This window comes from Erinaceus europaeus, unplaced genomic scaffold, assembly GCF_950295315.1.
Source record: "Erinaceus europaeus unplaced genomic scaffold, mEriEur2.1 scaffold_813, whole genome shotgun sequence".
NCBI lineage: Eukaryota > Metazoa > Chordata > Mammalia > Eulipotyphla > Erinaceidae > Erinaceus > Erinaceus europaeus.
In genome coordinates this window covers 36,148-58,139 of record NW_026647579.1, presented here as the reverse complement: position 1 = coordinate 58,139, position 21,992 = coordinate 36,148, and the positions used below count along the sequence as shown (strand labels likewise).

The 21,992-nt window shown below is 42.5% G+C and overlaps 1 protein-coding gene across 2 annotated transcripts in view; it reads right to left on the bottom strand.

Moving 5' to 3' along the window:
- Nucleotides 1–1,099: 1,099 nt before the first annotated feature.
- The window catches only part of LOC103108868 (adhesion G-protein coupled receptor F2), a 56,582-nt gene continuing 35,689 nt past the window's right edge, over nucleotides 1,100–21,992 (bottom strand). Inside the window, exons 4-9 of one of the 2 annotated variants that reach the window (XM_060184138.1) lie at nucleotides 19,688–19,924; nucleotides 17,051–18,412; nucleotides 14,083–14,124; nucleotides 8,628–8,687; nucleotides 4,190–4,262; nucleotides 1,100–1,266 (exon numbers count right to left, since the gene is read on the bottom strand). In XM_060184138.1, coding sequence (XP_060040121.1) covers nucleotides 4,215–4,262; nucleotides 8,628–8,687; nucleotides 14,083–14,124; nucleotides 17,051–18,412; nucleotides 19,688–19,924 — 1,749 coding nt within the window. In that variant the 3' untranslated portion in view covers nucleotides 1,100–1,266; nucleotides 4,190–4,214. The remainder of the gene's footprint in view (nucleotides 1,267–4,189; nucleotides 4,263–8,627; nucleotides 8,688–14,082; nucleotides 14,125–17,050; nucleotides 18,413–19,687; nucleotides 19,925–21,992) is intronic. The other variant, XM_060184137.1, reaches the window with a different exon arrangement.

Genomic DNA, 21,992 nt, shown 5'->3' with positions numbered 1-21,992 from the left:
TTTTTCTCCTCCTCTCTGTCTTCCTCCTCTCTCCATTTCTCTCTGTCCTATCCAACAATGACAACATCAATAACAACAATGATAACTACAACAACAACTAAAACAAAACAAAAAAAAAGGGCAACAAAAGGGAAAAGAAAATTTAAAAAATAATAATAAATAAAATTAAAATATTCTAATTATTCTCAGTTTTACACTTCTCTACTTCTTCACTACACAGAAGAAGTTGAGTTTCTTTTGTTCGTTAGCTTGTTTGGGTTGGGTTGGGATTTTTTTGTTTGGTTGTTCTTTCTAAGGACTAGAGAGCATCCATTCTCAAGGTGAGTCTGGCCTCCTACTAGCAATGGGATTAACACTGGCTCTTGGCAGGAGAACGGGGGTTGTTTATCGCCCTTTTCATTTCCCCATTGATTTCTCTGTCTGCATCTGCCTGTGTACTGTGTGCTTTATACAAATAAATGGTTTTATTCTTCTAAAAAGCTTCAGCCAACCATACCGTTCTTCTATCAGGTGACTCCTGGTTTGAATGTTGAATTTGTTTGCATATGTATTAGGAAAATGAGCAGACCGCTACATGAAATAAGATCTTTCCCTTACCTTACCCCAGGTTTTACAAAGCATATTGTTGTTGAGGGTTAACTTAACATTTGAAGAGTAGACAAAGAGACCTCAGTCACTCTGTGGTTTTGAGGAGAAATTCCAAGGCTGAAAATTCTAAGAAAGTTTGAGTTTTTACCTATGGCTTAAGCATTCAGTAGCTATAAATCAGTCACCTGTTTCTTTAATTTAAAATGATCACCTTCCTGATTCAAAAGTTCTGTTCTTCACATAACATATGACCAAAGGAATTGCATCCAAATCCAATCTAGGCTAGTCATACAATCTATTGAAATTCAGGATAGAAATTAACTTTGTAAGAGGAACAAGCAATGGCCTAACTATTGACTATTCATGAGGGTACCTCCTTGGTGACCTGTAGACTCTAGTGACATCCAAGTGTCTTTGCCCAGTTAAGCCAGGGGCTTAACAACCAAGCTCCTTTGGGGACATACAGCAAGGGATATATATATTAATGACGGTTAATGAGGGAGTAACATTTCGTAGCAGAGAACAGCTTAAGCAGAGAGGCCTTCGTTCTGCTCATACTTCACAACCTCCTCCATCAGCATTCACAGTGTGGGAGGCTTTCTTCAGACTCCCCAGAGGCATAAAGATAGGAGTAAGCACTCTTCTCCTGGGGAATCCGTCATTCCTGGACTGTATGACCTTATCAAGAACAGAGAATCACAGCTTAGATGTACAAGTAGCGAGATCCAAAGGCCTCACAACCATTAATCTAGTAACAGACTCGCCATTTCAGGAGCAGTGACCCCTTTAGGTTGAGTCCTTGGAAAATGGAGAGTGTCTTCCCGCTAAGTCACTCTGAACCTAAGGAACACGCTTGTTCTGCTGTCTTATCTTTCCCGCCTCTTTGTATAGGCTCTGGGCTGCTGTGGAAAGTCTTAGCCACAGCAGCCGTGGGAGCCTATATGCATTGAGATGGGGGTTAGAAAAGCTGTCTAGCACACTGGGTTCAGCACACATAGTACTAAGCTCAAGGATCTGTGCAAACATCCCGGTTCGAGTCCTTGGATCACCACTGGTAGGGGGCAACCTTCACAAGTGGTGAAGCAGGTCTGCACGTGTCTATCTTTCTCTCTCCCTTTCTTCCCCTCCTCTTTCAATTTCTCTATGTCCTATCCAATAAAATGGGAGAAAAATGGGGTCAAAGGAACCCTCCTACACTGCTGGTGGGAATGTCAATTGGTCCAACCTCTGTGGAGAACAGTCTGGAGAACTCTTAGAAGACTAGAAATGGACCTACCCTATGATCCTTCAATTCCTCTCCTGGGGATAGATCCTAAGGAACCCAACATATCCATCCAAAAAGATCTGTGTACACATATGTTCTTGGCAGCACAATTTGTAATAGCTAAAACCTGGAAGCAACCCAGGTGTCCAACAACAGACGAGTGGCTGAGCAAGTTGTGGTATATATACACAATGGAATACTACTCAGCTGTAAAAAATGGTGACTTCACCGTTTTCAGCCGATCTTGGATGGACCTTGAAAAAATCATGTTGAGTGAAATAAGTCAGAAACAGAAGGATGAATATGGGATGATCTCACTCTCAGGCAGAAGTTGAAAAACAAGATCAGAAATGAAAACACAAGTAGAACCTGAAATGGAATTGGCATATTGCACCCAAATAAAAGACTCTGGGGTGGGTGGGTGGGGAGAATACAGGTCCAAGAAGGATTCAGAGGACCTAGTGGGGGTTGTATTGTTATATGGGAAACTGGGGAATGTTATGCATGTACAAACTATTGTACTTACTTTTGAATGTAAAACATTAATTACCCAATAAAAAAAAAAAAAAGGCCTCCAGGAACAGTGGATTCATAGTGCAGGCACCGAGCCCCAGAAATAACCCTGGAGGCAAAGGAAAAAAAAATCTTGTCTACACATCTGGGTATCTCTCTGTGTTTCTGCCACTCACAATGTGCATCTGTATGAGTCTTGGTCTCTGTGTATCTTTATTTCTTTCTGTATTTCTCTGACTCACTCTCTGGACAACTCAGTCCAACTCTGCATTTCTCCAGTTCACCATGAAGGCGTTTGAGTGAATGTGGTGTCTCTGGGTCTCAGCTGGGGTCTGAGAGAGAGAGAGAGAGAGAGAGAGAGCTGGGGGGGGACATGAAGGCAGAAGTTGGAAGACTTCCCGGCACATGCCTGTGTATCTAGGAGCCTCTCATCCAACCTTATGTTATCATGCCTCTCAGGCTAAGTGTCTCTATCTTTCTGTTTCCTACTTTGACTCTCTCTGTTTCTCTCTGTTCTCTAATGTCATTGCAAAAAAAATAGCTGCATCCTCCCTTAGGCTTCTCCTAAGGAGTGTTTATTACCAAGCGATAGACTCACTGAGGGATAGTACTGACAGACATGTTTGCTGAGAACATAGGGATCCAGAAGAGGGAACACCCTACAGAGCTAGCATCTGCTCCTGCCCCTCCCACACGTGCTCAGTGTGGTGGGTAAGCGTTCTCAGACCTGCCTGACTATGTCACAGAAATAGCAGAAACTTCGCAAGTCGAGGAATCACAAATGTGACGACATCTCTAACCATTGTCAAGTGGGGAAAGTTTTTTTTTTTTTTCTGATAAAGAAAACTCTTCTTGGAAAATGCCATGTTGAATACAGCACGTGTCTTCTATCTACAAGGCCCTGGGTTAGACCCTGCTATCTTAAAACAAGAGAGCACTGCACATAGCACCAAGGATGCAAATAAGAATTCCATAGCTACTAGAGAAATATTCTGATCTCCTGCTCTCCCTTTGCTCTCTCTTTCTCCTCTTCTTTTCTCTCTTTCTAACTCAGTCAGTCTCTGAAAAATATAGAATAAAAGTTGGTCCATGGGAGTCGGGCGGTAGCACAGCAGGTTAAGAGCATGTGGCCCAAAGCACTAGGACCTGCATAAGGATCCTGGTTCAAGCCCCTGGCTCCCCACCTGCAGGGGAGTCACTTCACAGGTGGTGAAGCAGGTCTGCAGGTGTCTGTCTTTCTCTCCTCTCTGTCTTCCCTTCCTCTCTCCATTTCTCTCTGTCCTATCCAACAATGACTACAACAGTAACTACAACAATAAAACAACAAGGGCAACAAAAGGGAATAAATAAATATTTTTTTTAAAGTTGGTCTATAGGTAGCTTAGGAATATTACACATCATCATCATGTAAAAAATTAGAGAAAAAAGTACTTCAAATGATAATTAATCAAATTGTAACTTTTCAAAGAAATGTCATGTGGTGTTTAGTTGGTGGGCCACCTGGCAGTGCCCGTGCATTAACCATGTTCAAGGACCAGCGTTCCAACCCCAGGCTTCCACTTGCAAGAAGGAAGCTTCACAAACTGTGATACTGTGCTACAACTATCTTTCTTTCTCTCTCCCTCTCTATCTCCCACTTTCCTCTCAATTTCTTTCTGTTTCTGTCTAAAGAAAAGGAAAAAAAGGGGGGTGGGGGCTAAGATATGGCCACCAGGATCAAGTCCCAATGATAACACTAATGGCAAAAAACAGCAAATACAAAAATGAAACGAGAAGACATGTCACAGGTCTATAGCATGTACACAGGGCCGTGCTTATACTCACCTCCCAAGTCAAGCCAACTGGTTTGTTAGCTTGGCCCTTTGGTGGGGTGACAGGAGAAGTCAGAAGAGAGATTCTGTCAAGAAAAAAAAAGAGGTAGCTGTATTTATCATGATGAGTCTCCAAATTATCAGTTAACATTGCTTCATATATCACGGTTATTCGAAACACACAGAGAATTGCTACTTAGTGTAACATATATGTTCTTTTCACTTTATCCATATCCTTTTGTTGTTGTTGTTGTTGTATTTGAACCACTATTAACTTAGGAAGAGGTTGGTATGAGAGAGTATCCTGCAACCCTCAATCCTTCTGACAAAGTTTCTGCTTGGGAAAGAGATGAGAGAAAGGTGGCTTCATAACCAAAAGAAAGAAATCAACACTAGAAGGATTCCTATTCTTTAACTGGCTCCTTCTTGTCTGGCCTGGTGACATCTTTAATGTTACAATCATCCCTTATTTTTAATACCCTTGGGTTTTAGAAACACGTGACCTACATGGGTAGTTAGTTAGCTTATTGTTAGAATTCTTACTGGGGCCAGGTGTTGGCGCATCTGGGTAAGCACACATATTACAATGCACAAGGTCCTAGGTTCAAGCCCTTGCTCCCCACCTGCAGGAGGAAAGCTTCACGAGTGGTGAAGCAGGGCAGCAGGTGTCTCTCTCTCTCCCTCTCCAGCGCCCCCTCCCCTCTCAATTTCTCTCTGTCTTTATCCAATAATAAATAAAAATATATTTTAAAATAAATAGAATTATTACCATATGAGCATTGACTTATTCACACACCAGATCTAAAATAAGTGTAGACAAGCGTGTTAGTTATCCTAGGCTTGGGTCACTGGCACCAGCCCTCCACAGTGGATGCCACAAGGAGACAGACTCAGATATGAAATGAAGAAATCAAAGGCTCACAAATCAGGAGAGAAGAGGACAAAGGACAAGCCCATTTCCCCTACAGAAAACTGACAGAGGTCAACAGCAATGACATAAACTAAGGGAAGAGGATGAAGACCTACAAAGCTGGGACACTTCTCCCTGATGCCCGTGATTCATCAGCTCAGCGGCACAGTAACATCATTGAGGAATTTTGTTGTGTTGACTAGACCCTACCCTTAAGAACTTCTAGTTCAATTTTTTTTCCTTGGATGGGTGTTAAATATTAACAGTATTTTTAATAAGTTTTCCTGGATGTTTCTAAGGTGCAGACAACTTTGGAAATTACAGACTCATGCAATTAACAACCGATAATAACACTCTGGGCATAATATTGACGTAACTTTTATGTGAAAACATGAAGACGGGGGGGGGGGGAGGCTTATAACAGTGATAAAACACTGAGTTTCCCTGCGATTGCTGAAGGAATGAATGAAACAATAGAGCGAATAATAAAAACATATCGGGATGGGGGGAAGCAATGTGTATGCCCAAGGAATGGAAAACTTCTGTCCTTCTCTTGAGAGCACTACAGCAAGCCCAAAGGAGTCTGCAGGAGAATATTTATCTCAAGTAAACTGGTTGGCAAATATTTACAATGTGAAGAGACTTCAGGAAAGATTTAAAGGAGTTACCTCAATCTCAGTTACCTTCCCAAATCCCAAGCCGCACTGCAGACTAGTCAAATGAGAATCTACAGGGGTGGGAACCATACAACACTTCTGACACTTCCTACTTGAGGCCAATATTTAGCCAAGGTTGAGAGCCAGTACTTCAGATAATTAGTGATGTCTGATCTCAGTAAATAGTGGCTTTAATTAAACAAAAAGAAGAAGAAGAAGAAGAAGAAGAAGAAGAAGAAGAAGAAGAAGAAGAAGAAGAAGAAGAAGAAGAAGAAGAAGAAGAAGAAGAAGAAGAAGAAGAAGATGATCTATGGAGAGTTTAGTAGTCTAGTAGTCTCCCAGTTATGGATACTTAGGGCTGGGAACCAAATCAGCATTTAGGCAAGAGTAAAGTAAAAAAATTAATAATGAAGAAACAATGGACAGGGGAGATATCTCATTGGGAAGGAAATCTGTCTTGCACACCCTGGCACCACATAAGAGTATCACAGCACCAGGGGAAGCTCTGTTGCTATGGTATCTCATACACTCTGTCTCTCTGAATGAAAATATTGATTGAGTGATGCAATGGTGGGGGGTTGGCAGTGGCACACTCAGTTAAGTGCACATAGTACTATGCTCAAAAATCTGGGTTCCAGCCCCCGCTCCCCACTCGCTGGGAGGACACTTCATGAGCGGTCAAGCAAATCTGCAGGTTTCTATCTTTCTCTCTCCCTCTCTAGCTTCCCTTCTCCCTCTCAATTTTTCTCTGTCCTGTCAAATAAAATAGAAGGAGGGAGGGAGAGAAAAAAAAAATGACTGGGAGCAGTGGATTCATAGAGATGGCACCAAGCCCCAGCAATAAACTTGGTGGTAAATAAATAAATAAATAAATAAATAAATAAATAAATAAATAGTCAGGCGGTAGCACAGGGGGTTAAGCATCCATGGTGTGAAGCACAAGGACCAGCGTAAAGATCCCAGTTTGAGCTTCCAGTTCCCCACCTGCCGGGGAGTCGCTTCACAGGCGGTGAAGCAGGTCTGCAGATGTCTGTCTTTCTCTCCCCATCTCTGTCTTCCCCTCCTCTCTACGTTTTTCTCTGTCCTATCCAACAACAATGACATCTAAAACAACAATAATAATAACCACAACAATAAAACAACAAGGGCAACAAAAGGGAAAAAAATAGCCTCCAGGAGCAGTGGATTCATGGTGCAGGCACTGAGCCCCAGCATAACCCTGGAGGCAAATAAATACATAAATAAAGTGATGAAATGATACTTGCACAAGGCCCTAGTTTCACACAGGCAAAAAATAATTAATAATAATAAAGAGACAAAGCAAAAGAGAATTTTACAGGCCTAAAGAAATTAAAGGAATGGGAATTGTAAGGCAAGGAATATAGCAAAAGGACAAAACTGATACTGAGGTCACAAGGGTCCAGCATCTCATATAATCAGTCAATCCTATTCAAGCAGATTTTCCTGGAAACCAGTCCATCCATGCCCCATGCTGAGTGATGTGGATCCTATGAGACGTTGATGTGGGAAGTTCTAGGTTACCTGCTTCCTTTTTCTTGTATAAATTCCCAGAGTCAATCCTGAGCACTAATCTTCAGAAAGGCAGTGGAAAGGGGAGAAGCTGGAAAAGTGAAGCTACCCTCAGCCCCATGGTGAGCATCCTTGAGCGTGAACCCAAGGTCAAGAAAGACACGTTGCCATCTATTTGATGAGCTCTTGATAGAGCTTTCAAAAGAACTGTGCAAACTCTTGAAAGTTGAATATTTCCTACAAATGGTCAGTTATTTATAAACCTCCTGTTCAGAGAGGGGCAGGGAAGCGTGTCAGCTTTAGATCACCAGACTTGTACCCCAGGTTCAGTCCCAGGTGCCACCACATGTCAGAACTGACTGCTGACTTTAATTATTTTGCCACTTTTTCCCTCTGCCCAATACACAGAATCTTTCGAATGGAACATTAGTTAAAGAGCATGTATGGGGTGGCGATAGATAGCATAATGTTTATGAAAAGAGATTCTCATGCCTGAGGCCCCATAGTCCCAAGTTCAATTCCCTGAACCACCATAAGCCAGAGCTGAGCAGTGGTCTGGTAAACAATACAAAATAAAAGTTAAAAACTAAAAAAGCATGCATGTTATCAAATGACGGGTCTTCTGGTACAACATTCCTGGTTAGGCCCTAGGTTTGATTTACTTCAGTAGCTATGGCAACCCTCCCTCACAGGAATCAAGCTATTGGGGGGGGGGGGGCTCTCTGCATAAGGTCAGAATTTACTTTGTGTGTGATTCAACTAATTAAAGTTGTCGAGAACAGGTAACTTGTCACGGGAACCTGAAACTTCTCATCTCCCACTTCTGTTTCATTCCTGTCCTCCTACTACATGGTTAAAGACTTGCCCCTCCTGGTCCTATCATTTTGTCATTCTCTTCTAAATGAATTTGTCTGCTTTCTTTTCTTCCACTGTAGTCCCAATACTCCATAAAGAATCTGAATAACTCAAAAACAAAAAATCTGAATAGCTCAAAGAGGAGTTCGCTCAATACTTCTGAAAAACCAACACCACCAAGCTTTAAGACGATAGCTTCATCAACATTCTGTGTACCAGAAAGTCCAACATCATCATCTTGACAAGACTGGTTGTTGTTGTTGGTGGTGGTGGTTTCCTTAATTGGGGGAATTAATGATTTACATTCGACAGCAAAATACAGGAGTTGGTACATGTGTAGTATTGCTCAGTTTTCTGCATAACTCTCTCACCACCACCCTTTCCCAGGTCCTCTTCCGCCACTGTATTCCAGGACTTGAACACTCGCCCCAGCCCCAGAGTCCTTCACTTTGGCCCAATACAGACAATTTTAAGTGCGAAAATGAGCAGGAAAGTTTTACCTCTGATATTCTGGAGATCCATTTGGCAGAGGTTATCCGACCCTTTAAAGCTTCTCTTATCTGAATGATTTAAAAACAAAACAGTTTAGAACTAAAGAATTTATAAGAAGCTGACACCTGCTTATGGGTCCAGCCCCATGGTGAGTATCATTGAGCGTGAACCCAAGGTCAAGAAAGACACGTTGCCATCTATTTGATGAGCTCTTGAAAGAGCTTTCAAAAGAATTGTACAGACACTTGAAAGTTGAATATTTTCTACAAATGGTCAGTTATTTGTAAACCTCCTGTTCAGAGAGGGGCAGGGAAGCATGTCAGCTTTAGGTCACCAGACTTGTACCCCAGGTTCAGTCCCAGGTGCCACCACATGCCAGAACTGAGCCACGTTCTGGTCCCCCAACGCTACCGTTCTCATGAAAATAAATAAACCTTTGAATCCTATTCAACAAAGTGTAATTCCGTAGATGCAAGAAAAGAAGAATGGTAAGTAGCCATTCCTTCCTTGTTCTGTGACTTTGAAGGACTTTGCAAGCCTTTCATTTCCTTTTACCCAGAAAGCAATGCTATAAAGTAGATATTATTATCCCTGTTTTACAGCTGAGAACACTATAACCCTGAGATAAAGTAGCAAAGAAATCAGCCAGCTACTAAGAGAAAGAGCTGTGGCTTAAACTGATGTTCCAGACTCCAGACCACCTTGTCACCTCCCCTGCTGAACAAAGGAAATCTTTTGGTTCTAAGCACTCTTCCAGGCCACTATTCAAAACTAGTTTCCATTTTCCAAGATTTTGTAGAAGTTCTTTCTACACAAATAATGTATGCTAAAGTCCACGAGCTCAGAGTGACTTGACAATTCCCTGAAAAAAAAAATATATATATAGTTGTATTTTTTTATCTGTGTGTCACACTGGATGCAAAAAGGAAAGAGTGGGGGAAAAAAAAAAAAAAGGAAAGAGCAAATCTTTTGTAGTGAGTCCAGAACCTCTATTTGAATTTACTTTTTCAGGAGTCTGGGTGATGGTGTACCTAACTGAGTGCACATGTTACAATGAGCAGTGACCTGGGTTCCAACCGCCAGTCCCCACCTGTAGGGGAAAAGCTTTGCAAGTGGTGAAGCAGGCCTGCAGGTGTCTCCCTTTCTCTCTCGGTTTCTTTTTTTGCCTCTAGGATTATTGCTGGGGCTCAGTGCCTGCACCAAGAATCCACTGCTCCTGGAGGCTATTTTTTTCCCTTTTGTTACCCTTGTTGTTTTATCATTGTTATAGTTATTATTATTGTTATTTATGTCATTATTGGGAATGGAGAGAGGAGGGGGAGACAGAGACTGGGAGAGAAAGACACCTGCAGACCTGCTTCACCACTTGTGAAGCGACTAACCTGCAGGTGTGGAGCCAGGGGCTCGAACCAGGATCCTTACGCCGGTCCTTGCACTTTGCACATGAGCTTAACCCGCTGCGCTACCGCCTCTCCCTTTCTATCTTCCCCTATACCTCTTAACTTCTTACTGTCTTTATCCAATAAATAAAGGTATTAAGAAGATAACAATTAGTAAAGTAAATGAATTTACTTCTTCTCATCTTTTTCTCATCTTTTTCTATTTTTATTTTTTAGATAAGACAGAGATTCAGCGGAAGAGAGAGTAAAAGTGACTACAGCACAGAAACTTCCTTCAGTGCAGTGGAGGCATGGCAAAGCAGCAACACCATTCAGTGAGCTACTTAACTGACCCTTTTTCTCCTTTAAACATACTTCTTCAAAAGGTGCACAACATAGTATCAATTCGGAAGTACATACATCAGAAGATATATGGTCATTGTTTCTTATTCCTGGCCTGAAAAGTGAAGATTATTGGTACATACTTTGAAACAGTCTTGCTTAGTTCTACTACACCTTTGTGTATCTTTTTATATTTACCTGATTATTTCTTTCTTCCTGAATAAGGCTATTTATTAAGGATTTTTATCTCTAAAGTGGTTGCCCCAGATTGTCCAGACTCCGGACAAGCAGTAACAGTTCACAGAAAGTGTCTGAATACAAATCTAATGAGAACATTTCCATATTTCCTCCATCTCTCTCTCTCTCTCTCTTTCCCCTCCAGGGTTGGTGCAGGCACTATGAATCCACTGCTCCTGGGGCCATCTTCCCCATTTGTTGGCAAGGACAGAGAGCAATTGAGAGAGGAGAGGGAGCTAGAATGACAGACACACTTCACTGCTTGTGGTGATAAATATATTTCCCCTGCAGATGAGAACCGTGGTCCTTGAGTAGGTTCTGACACTTAGCTATGTGTGTTTAACCAGGTGTGCCACCACCCAGCCTCCATGAGTAGCTTGCTTTCTGATTTAAATCTTCTTGAGTAACTGGTCTCAGAAGGAGTCTGTCTGCTGTAGAAATGGTCATCTTTCAAGGCAGGGTGCACAGTGCCCAGGGGCTGAAGCCATAGGCCTGGCAACATTTTCACATACAAACTCAAACTCTTGGGCGGTCCTTTGCTCAGTGGCCTTGCATCATGATTGTCAATGTTAGAGGTTCTGGTCTTGCTAAATGGTTCCATGTGCTAGAGTTCTTTACACATCTTGACCACACCAGACAGGAGGACACAAAAAAGAAGTTACATTGCAGCTACTGAGCCTTTGGCCACAAAGGGTATCAGATTAACAGAAGATAAAACCATATGGCATCCAACTTTTTAAACCACAAGCACCTTCTGCATGTATTCACACCAAAAAACTGCATGCGGTCTTTACCATAAATTAACAGGAAACTCAGGGGGAGTATTGTCTCTGCGTTCCATCCATCTGAGGACTTTTAAGTCCATGAGAGTTGAGGCACTAACTCCCCAGTAGCTAATATCAAGTACAAAGCAATGTTAAAACCATTATTCTAACGTCTACCTCTGGATGATCTGATATCCTCATAAGAACATGAAAAGACCATTGTCTTTTCTATAAGTCTTAAAACTAACTCAATACTATAATAACATTGAAAGTAAAAAGAAATAAGTAATGAAATAAAAAACACCCTGCAGTGAAGGTGTTTCAACCTCTATATTCACCCCAGGAGACCATGTAGTAGAAAGTGGGTCATAGTAAAGGCCTGAAATATTTCATGACTTATTCACCTGTTTTATTGTTGTTTATCATTCACAACTGCCACCCACACACACTCATCTGTGTTCAGAGAATTTTCTTTCTTGAGGTCATTGGTTTTCAATGTAGAACCTAGGAATTCAAGTTTCCTGATTCCTTTTGCAGTGAAACTGCAGTGAATAAATTGAAAGACTCTCTTTTTTTTTCTTTTATATCATTTTCTCTTGGAAGGTTAAAAATTACAATTAGTTGTTGACACATGGGTACAGTTCTTCACTTCTCTGTGACAGGTATCGGCAAAGCTCTCACCCCCTACTAAGGTCATTGCCCACCACAATGTATCAAGACCCCTAATGATAAGTGGCCTTTAAAAGTGAGTATTTCAGGGGCAAGGTGGTGACACACCTGGTTAGGTGCACATGTTACAATGTGCTAGGCTGGGTTTAAATCCCCAGTCCCCACCTGCGGGAGGAAAGTTTTATGAGTGGTGAAGCAGTGGTACAACTGTCTCTCTGTCTCTTTCCCTCTCTATAACCCCTCCCCTCTCAGTTTCTGACTGCCTCTATCCAGTAAGTAAATAAAGATAATAATTTAAAAAACAATGAGCATTTCTACAGTGAGCTTTTGTACGATACAGAAAATTCTAACAATGAGATTTTCAAAGTCAACCAAATTTCCCAATATTTTGGTTATAACAATAACTATCTATTGCTTTCTTAAACTCTAAGACAGCAAGAACCCTCCCCTTTCTCTATATATAAGACCCATATTTCTCCCAGTCCTGGAACCTCAGTGGTGGGGGTCATTTATCTGTGGTCTTCTCTCGACCCATACCAATTGGTACTGCTGATCTCAACCTGGTCAATGCAATCAATACCACCTCAACATCTTTCACTTTGGACTGTGTTCAGAGATGCCGGGCCTGGGATGTCAACCCTTCAGCTCCATAACTCTAACACCAAGCTGCAGATACTACCAAGATGCCAACCCAACTTCTCCGAGCAGATGACCACACTGACATATTCTGGAGCCCCCTCTCCAGAGCCCTGCCCCACTAGGGAAAGATGGAAACAGGCTGGGAATATGGATTCAGAGACAATCACAGAAGCCAGACCTCCCCACCTTCTGCACCCCATAATGATCCTGGGTCCATGTTCCCAGAGAGTTAAAGAATAAGAAAGCTTCCAGTGGAAGGGATGGGATACAGAACTCTGGTGGTGGGGAGTCGGGCTGTAGTGCAGCGGGTTAAGTGCAGGTGGCGCAAAGCACAAGCACCGGCATAAGGATCCCGGTTGGAGCTCCGACTCCCCCACCTGCAGGGGAGTCGCTTCACAAGCGGTGAAGCAGGTCTGCAGGTGTCTATCTTTCTCTCCTCCTCTCTGTCTTCCCCTCCTCTCTCCATTTCTCTCTGTTCTATCCAACAACAATGACAGCAGTGATAACTACAATACAACAATAAAACAATAACTAAATACAACAATAAAACAACAAGGGCAACAAAAGGGAATAAATAAATAAAAAAAAGAACTCTGGTGGTGAGAACTGTGTGGAATTGTTGCCCTCTTATCCTATGGTTTTATTGATATTTTCTATTTTTTACTTTATAAATAAATAAATAAGAAACATGTTGGTATGCATCTAAAAACCCCTTCTGTTTCATTAGTTTAATCCCCCCTGCTTAACACTATTCTATTTACATAACCACTTCATTCTATTTACATAACCACTGTTAACAAGCACCACCCTCCCTCCAGGGCATTGGTGGTTCAGTGGTAGAATTCTTGCCTGCTCCGCCCCCTCTCCTTGTCACACCCTGATTTTCACCAGTCACTTTTCTCTCCACCCTCTTTGCGTCGCATCCTGTTCCCACCCTAGTGGGCTAGTATATTTATAAGGACAAGATTGTAGTTTTTAGTTTTTAGTTTAGCTTAGCTCGGCTTAGATTGTGCTGCGTCCTGCATGAATAAAGAGATACTGCCTACAGCTCAACCATGAGTCCCTGGTCGTCTGTTACCCGCCCGTGAAGCCAGCCTGGCGAAAACAACAGAAACAGGCTGGGAGTATGGATCCACCTGCCAACATTCATGTCCAGCGGAGAAACAATTACAGAAGCCAGATCTTCTACCTTCTGCATCCCATAATGATCCTGGGTCCATACTCCCAGAGGGATAAAGAATAGGGAAGCTATCAAGGGAAAGGATTAGATACAGAGTTCTGGTGGTGGGAACTGTATGGAATTGCACCCTTCTTATCCTATGGTCTTGTGGATATTTTTTTTTATAAGTAAATAAAAAAAATACAAAATAGAGCATTTCAATGCCTAATGCTGGTAATGCAGAAAATAAAATAAAAAGTAAAAAGTACAGTACCTTTGGGTCCAGGATAGTTCCAAACACCAAGATGAAGAAACCCTGAAGAAGACAGAAAAGAGAATAGGAACGATTTATAAAACAATAATCAAAACGGTTTTGAGTATAGCAGCAAATGCCAGCATTCACTGTCAGTTTCTATGCTGAAATTGATAGAAATAATAAAAGGGAAACTAAAGTGGAAACAATTGCATGAAGTGGTTGGCTCCTTTGATTTATTTTTAATATTATATTGCTGTCAGTGTTGTCACTGGAGCTCAGTTCCTGCACAATAAATCCACTGCTTCCAGAAGACTTTTTTCCCCCCTTTGGATAGAAACTGAAAGAAAAGGAGAGTGGAGGGGGAATAGAGAAGGGAAGAGAGAGACCAGTCACACTGATACAATGGGGAAGCTTCCTGCTGCGAGGGCCTGGCAACCAGGGACTTGAACCCAAGTCCTGGCATGTGGTAATATGTCAGTTCTACAGAGTGCATCACTATCATTTTTTAAAATATTTATTTATTTCCTTTTTCTTACCCTTGTTTTTATTGTTGTTGTAGTTATTATTGTTGTTATTGATGTCATCATTGTTAGATAGGACAGAGAGAAATGGACAGAGGAGGGGGAGACAGAGAAGGGAAGAGAAAGATAGACACATGCAGACCTGCTTCACCGCCTGTGAAGTGAATCCCTTGCAGGTGGGAAGCCGGGGGGCTCGAACCGGGATCCTTAATGCCAGTCCTTGCGCTTTGCACCACGTGTGCTTAACTCACTGTACTACCACCCAGCTCCCATCACTGTCATTTTTAAAAATCACTTTACTAGGAGAAATAATCCTTCGCAAGTCTATTGTAGTCACATTTGTACAGCTTTTATTTTTAATGTCTCTGTGACAGTGAACAGTAGGTGTCTGTCTGAACAGTACAATCACCAACTAAAATGATCCTCCCCATCATGCACTGGGGTTGGAAGGACAATAGTTACTCTCTCATTTTAAGGTAACAATACTTAGCTTAATCTGGGCAGCAGAGAACGTGTTAAAACAAGAAGCTGGGTATCCATCTATGAAGGAGGAATCAGGCTCTTGTCAGATTAAGAATCCACACAGACACTCATCTTAAACTCCCCAGTCTCCAGAACTATGAGAAATCATTGTCAATATATGTGTAATCCACCCAGATTTAAAAAAAAAATTTTATTTATTTATTAATGAGAAACATAGGAGAAGAGAGAAAGAACCAGACATCACTCTGGTATATGTGCTGCCGGGGATTGAACTCAGAACCTCGTGCCCGAGAGTCTGCTGCTTTATCCACGGCACCACCTCCTGGACCACTATTTTTATTTCTTTATTGCTGAAGCTCAATGCCTGCACAACAAAGTCATCATTCCTGGTGACCATTTTTCTTTATTTTTTGATAGAGACAGAAAGAGGGGCTAGGCAGCGACATACCCGGTTACACACGTAGTACTAAGCGCAAGGACCCAGGTTCAAGACCCTGCTCCCCACCTGCAGAGAAGACACTTCACAAGTGATGATCCATGTCTGCAGGTCTCTAGCTCCCCATCCCCTCCCAGTTGCTCTCTGTCCTATCCAGTAAAATGTGTGTGTGTGTGTGTGTGTGTGTGTGTGTGTGTGTGTGTGTGTTGGGGGGGGGAGTGATGTCCACTGGGAGCCGTGGATCTGCAGTGCCGCTCTCAAACCACCCAGATTTTCTGTTGTTGTTATAGCAGTTAAAAGGACTAACATGTTTCTATTTCTCCCACCACAACAGCTACACACACACACACACACACACACACACACACACACACACACACACACCTTAGTTCAGCTCCATCTGTATGTGGTGCCAGGGACCACTCGTGAGAAAGTTTTTTCCACTACTGCTGTCTCCCCTGCCCTATTATCTATTCTTAAGGAAAAGAGTAAGTCACATAGTAATATGCATTGTTTTAACCCGCACATTATATGAAATATGGATGTGTATATCAGCACAGGAAATCTCACGAGGGGATAAACATTACTAAATTTATAAAAGCCAGGTGAGAAAATGAAAACTAACACCACTGTGTGTGATTTGCCTTATCAAAATATGATTATTTACAATGTCAACTGAAATAAGGATATATAGCAAATGTTTACATAACAACATAGTGTGGCATAAGTATGTGTGCATTAATTTATAGTGGTGAATGTTTGAAACCTAAATAATGTTCCAAAATTAAAAATAAATGAATGTACACACTTTGACAAAATCAAGTAAATACCTAGATGTACTTGGTGATGATAATATATTTCAATTTCTTTCTTTTTTTTTTTTTGCCTCCAGGGTTATTGCTGGAGCTCAGGGTCTGCACCATGAATCTACTGCTCCTTTTGTTGCCCTTGTTGTTGTAGCCTTCTTATGGTTATTATTGTTGTTGTTGATGTCGTTTATTGTTGGATGGGACAGAGAGAAATGGAGAGAAGAGGGGAAGACAGAGAGGAGGAGAGAAAGACAGACACCTGCAGACCTGCTTCACTGCCTCTGAAGCGATTCCCCTGCAGGTGGGGAGCCGGGGCTTGAACTAGGATCCTTAACTCCTGTCCTTGTGCTTTGCGCCACGTGCACTTAACCCTCTGAACTACCGCCCGACTCCCCTATATTTCAATTTCTAAACAGAAGCAGTTCAGGCTCTTAAGCTTCTAATGGTCTTAAGATCATTTTAGCATTCAGTACTTTCCCATTCACTATTTCATTTCAGTTTTCCAACTACTCCTCCAACTGAGAAAATATGCTTGGAAAATTTAAGCAGATATCCCCCAAATTTTACACATCGTTGAACGAAAAGGTCAAGTTTCAAATCCAATCTTTCAGATCAGAGCTTCTTTCTTTACTCAGCATGCTTTCCCAAATCCTTTGTTTTTTTATAAAGGGATAGGGCACCATAAACTCTTTCAAAATTCTTTCACTTTGAACTTGGTCAGAAACATCCGCACTTACCTGGAACGCATTGAGCAAGGAGAAGATAATGTGAAAAGTCAAGGAGGTATCATCAATTACTGTGGCTATTCCAAATCCCCAGGTCAGTCCTAGTAGAGGTGTGAGGATGGCAATATTCTTACTGATTCTCACAATGGCTCTCACTTCCTGGAACATTGAACTGCCGATGGCAGCTCGCTGAGTCTTGACAATCACCAACGTGACAGTGATCAGGTTTACAACTACAATGGTCAAAGCAGGAACCACAAAGGCCAGAAGGGCTTTGGTCATGTTCCAATTGAGCCAACAGGCTTCAGGCCGTAAGTAGCCTCTGCCAGGCTCAGTGGCAGCAACTGTGATAACAGCAATGATCAAAGGACACCCGTAGCCCACGGAAAAAAGAGATGCCACCAAAACGGACTTGGGTAGCGTATGGAAAACTATCAGGATTCCGTAGAGGATGAGGAGTGCCTTGGCCAGCATCCAGAAGAACACAGAAAGATAAAAGAAATGAACAAAAAATGTTGCTGCCACACATGCATTGTGCTCTGTCACTAGACCACTAAAAAATGAAGCCACAATGAACCATATGTCAGCCATCAGTAAAGTGGCCGCCACATTAGCAATGCACAGATGGCGTAAATAAGAGATCTCTGTCTTTGTCACTTGACTCCAGACAAAGGCCTCAATACATAAGCAGAGGACCAAGCTGCAGATAGAAATGCCCAGACCTATGTACGTGATGTAAGTCAGGACTGGGCTCTCCAAGTTGTGGCGTGACATAAGAATTGAGAAAGAGGTGAACAATTTGCTTGGCCTACATTTGCAAATAGCTTGCTTGAAATTTTCTTGAATCATTTTACAAGCCTTTTGGTCCCATCTGTTCTCCAAGGAGTGCCAGCCAACACATTGTGTCCTCTTGTCATCTGACTTGATGATCTTTTCGAAAATCAGCGAAATTTTGTTAAGTTCCTGGGGCAAAATGACAGACAGGACAAGTCCATTTACAGTGATGTTTTCAGAAAAACTGGCTTTCAAGATGGCCCCAAGAGTTGGAAATGCAATACTGATCATCTGAGATGGGGAAGGCAACTTCTCAAGTTCATCTCTATGGATCAGCACCCTCCCAGTGACCTCATTCTTGGTGTCATTAACTTTCATTGAAAAGTTGAACTTCTTTCCATTGACATCTTTGGATAAAGTGGTGCCCATCGTATGAATGAAGGCCTCTGATATGTTGAGAGGATGTTCATGTATAGATAGATTCCTGGCAAAGGAGTTCACTGAGTGTAACAAGACACAGCTGCTGTTTCTGTCAGGAATAAAGGTCCAGTTTGAGATGCTCTTACTGTTAAGAATGTGATTGGCCATGATGCTGTAACTCTGCCAGAGAGAGAGCGAGAGACATCATTAATGCTAAGTTGAACTCTGAATCTCCAGGACATTCGAAATTCTCCTTCTCTCTCTCTTTATTTGTCCTCCTTTCTCCCTCTCTCCCATCATTATCATCATCATCATCATCATCCAACTAGAATTCCCTAAGAACATCTTAAAACAAGATCTCATGCTCCATCCCATTCTCATGAATCAGAATCAGTATCTTAATGAGATTCTCAAGAAGCTCTCTAACCATCCAGAGTGGAAGGGTCAAGCAATAAGGAAATCCCGCTGACAGCAGATCTGCAGTGAGATCCTGAGAGACAGTCATGGGCTGATCTTCACAGAGCTCCCTGCCATCACCAATTCCACTTCATACCCAGGCAAAACTAGCAACTTTATATATGTATATATTCCTCTTTTGTTGACCTTGTTTTTTTTTGTTGTTGTTGTTATAGTTAATATTGTTATTGATGTCATCATTGTTAGATAGGACAGAGAGAAATGGAAAGAGAAGGGGAAGACACAGAGGGGGAGAGAAAGACAGACACCTGCAGACCTGCTTCACCACCTGCCAAGTGACTCCCCTGCAGGTGGGGAACCAGGGGCTCGAACTGGGATCCTTATGCCGGTCCTTGTGCTTTGTGCCACGTGCACTTAACCTGCTGCGCTACTAATCTACTTCCATTAGCAGCTTTCTTATCCTGCTCTGAGTAATCATTACATAATTAGCATCTGTTTAAGCCCAGATAGGCTTAAGACTCTGGCAGGAGCATATTAACTTGGACATTAACCCCAGGGGCTGAACCTGCCTCTTGCTACCCTGTGCATCAGACAGAAAGTAAAATAAATGACCCAGTTCCATTTCTTCTATCTGTAGTAGGTATGTATAGTAGTTTTTTTTTTTTTGCATTCAGTTATATTCCAATATAATGATCTATTCTGATTCACAACTAAATGTTTTTGTTTTTTTTTTTCTCTGCAGGACCTACTTAGAATGTGTCTGGGGAGTTTGCACTAATCAAAATATATAATGTTTCTGCACATCCTGTATCTGCCCTGCATTGAAAAGCTTATTAGCTGAACATACACATTTTTTTTCATTTGTTTATTCATTCTTTCTTCAATGCAGATATATAAATTCTTGCTGTGCTTAGCACCGACCATGTTGAGGTGAAAGATAGTGTGTCCAGTCTTTAAAAAGTGCATCTTCACTCTGCAGTCCTTTCCGGTCAAAATAGTGCTGTTCCAAATATGGGAAAGTACTGGAAACATACTCACTCTCATCTTTGCTTCATTGGCTCCTACTTGTAGAGTAGTTGATATGTTGTGTAGGAGTTGTACAATGACCGCAATGTTTCCTGGGATCAGAGGGGACTGCTGAATCTTTCTCGTTACACAGGACAAATCCTCTGGACACCTTCGCCACAACTTCTCCGCAATGGTCTCAGACTTCACAGAGAATTCGTGGAGTTTTATATGACTTCCAGACGACTGGATAGATACTGAGTTTGTTGCCTAAGAAATAGAAAAAAAAATGGTGTTTTCATACCCAAAGTTAGCTTCCAATGATAAAGTACATGAACTGGGATTTAGGACTGTCTGTTTACATAATTAAATGTTGCATAGTGTTTTCTATTTTACAATTTCAAAGTCGCATCTGCTGTGGAATAACACGACCAATACCAAGGTTTATGGAGAGAAAACTGAAGTCGAAGCTTGCCGGCTGCTTCTCCCTTCACTCTGTTTGTTCTCCTAAACAGCAAACTGTTATCTTTAGCATATCATTTCAGACCAATTTCTCATACCATTGAAGCTTTTCACTATTCTCCAGGGGGCAGAGAGAGAGAGAAACATATTTTTTAAAATAGAGATTCTGAGCTAGATGTGGAGGAATCAGCTGAAACACTGAACAAGAAAAATAACCTAGAAAAGTGAAAGGCAGTGTGTCCCACAGAGTTGGGCTCTGAGTCTCTCACAAGTTAGAGTAGGCTGGTTGCCTGCTTTTCCTAATAAAGTTTTATTGGGACTCAGCAAGCTCATTGATTGAATATTGTCTGTCGCTTTCATACCACAATGAAAGAGGTCAACAGTTGCTGCAGAGACCACATACCCTCGAAGTCTAAACGCTTTATCTCCCTGGACAAGAATAATCAATCCTTGTTTTATAGAATTCCTCTACACATCCTCCAACTTACTGCTTGACACCATGTAGAGGAAACAGCTACTGAGAGAGAGACCATGCTCTTGCTATTTGAAAACATTAGGTCAACAATGACAGATATTCAGATTCCCTCTTATTCACAGAATATTTCCCCAAGTCTGTTGCCATGAGTGGACCACGCCATCATCAGGTCTGATGACAGGAACCTTGAAGTGAACAGCATTTTAAACCCTGGTCAGGGACTTCAGGTATGGCATCTACTTGAGCTTCCCCTGGCCAAAGACACCAACTGAGAAAGGTCTGTTCCCAGGACAGAAGAAATGCTGACACAGACACAAAAAGTAAATTTCAGAAAGGCAAAATTTTGGGTGGAGGAGCAGGTGGTAACACCAGTTAAGTGAGCAAGGACCTGGTTTGAGCCCCCACCCTCCATCTGCAGGGGGGGTGATTCATCAGTGGTGAAGCCTGTCTTCAGTAGTCTATCTTTTTTCTCTGTACCCCAACCCTCTCAATTTCCCTCTGTCCCATCAAGTAAAATAGGGGGGAGTGAGGGTAAAAGAAAGGCAGAAAGGAAAGGAGGGAGGAAGAAAGGAAGAAAGGAAGGGAGGAAGCAAGGAAAGAAGGAAGGAAGGAAGGAAGGAAGGAAGGAAGGAAGGAAGGAAGGAAGGAAGGGAGGGAGGGAGGAAGGGAGGAAGGGAGGGAGGGAGGGAGGGAGGGAGGGAGGAAGGAAGGAAGGAAGGAAGGGAGGGAGGGAGGAAGGAAGGGAGGAAGGGAGGGAGGAAGGAAGGGAGGAAGGAAGGAAGGGAGGAAGGAAGGGAGGAAGGAAGGGAGGGAGGAAGGAAGGGAGGAAGGAAGGGAGGGAGGAAGGGAGGAAGGAAGGGAGGGAGGAAGGAAGGGAGGAAGGAAGGAAGGGAGGAAGGAAGGGAGGAAGGAAGGGAGGGAGGAAGGAAGGGAGGAAGGGAGGGAGGAAGGAAGGGAGGAAGGAAGGGAGGAAGGAAGGAAGGAAGGGAGGAAGGAAGGGAGGAAGGAAGGGAGGGAGGAAGGAAGGGAGGAAGGAAGGGAGGGAGGGAGGGAGGGAGGGAGGAAGGAAGGAAGGAAGGAAGGGAGGGAGGGAGGGAGGAAGGAAGGGAGGAAGGAAGGGAGGGAGGAAGGAAGGGAGGAAGGAAGGGAGGGAGGGAGGGAGGGAGGAAGGAAGGAAGGAAGGGAGGGAGGGAGGGAGGGAGGAAGGAAGGGAGGGAGGAAGGAAGGGAGGAAGGAAGAAGAGAAAGAAAGAAAGGAAAGAAAGAAGAAAGAAATAAAGGAAGGAGTGTGGGGTAGATAGCATAGTGGTTATGCAAAGAGAGCCTCATGCCTGAGGCCCCAAAGTGGAAATCCATTGATGGCAAAGTCCTCCCGTTTTAGGTCAGTTGGCTTCCCCTGATT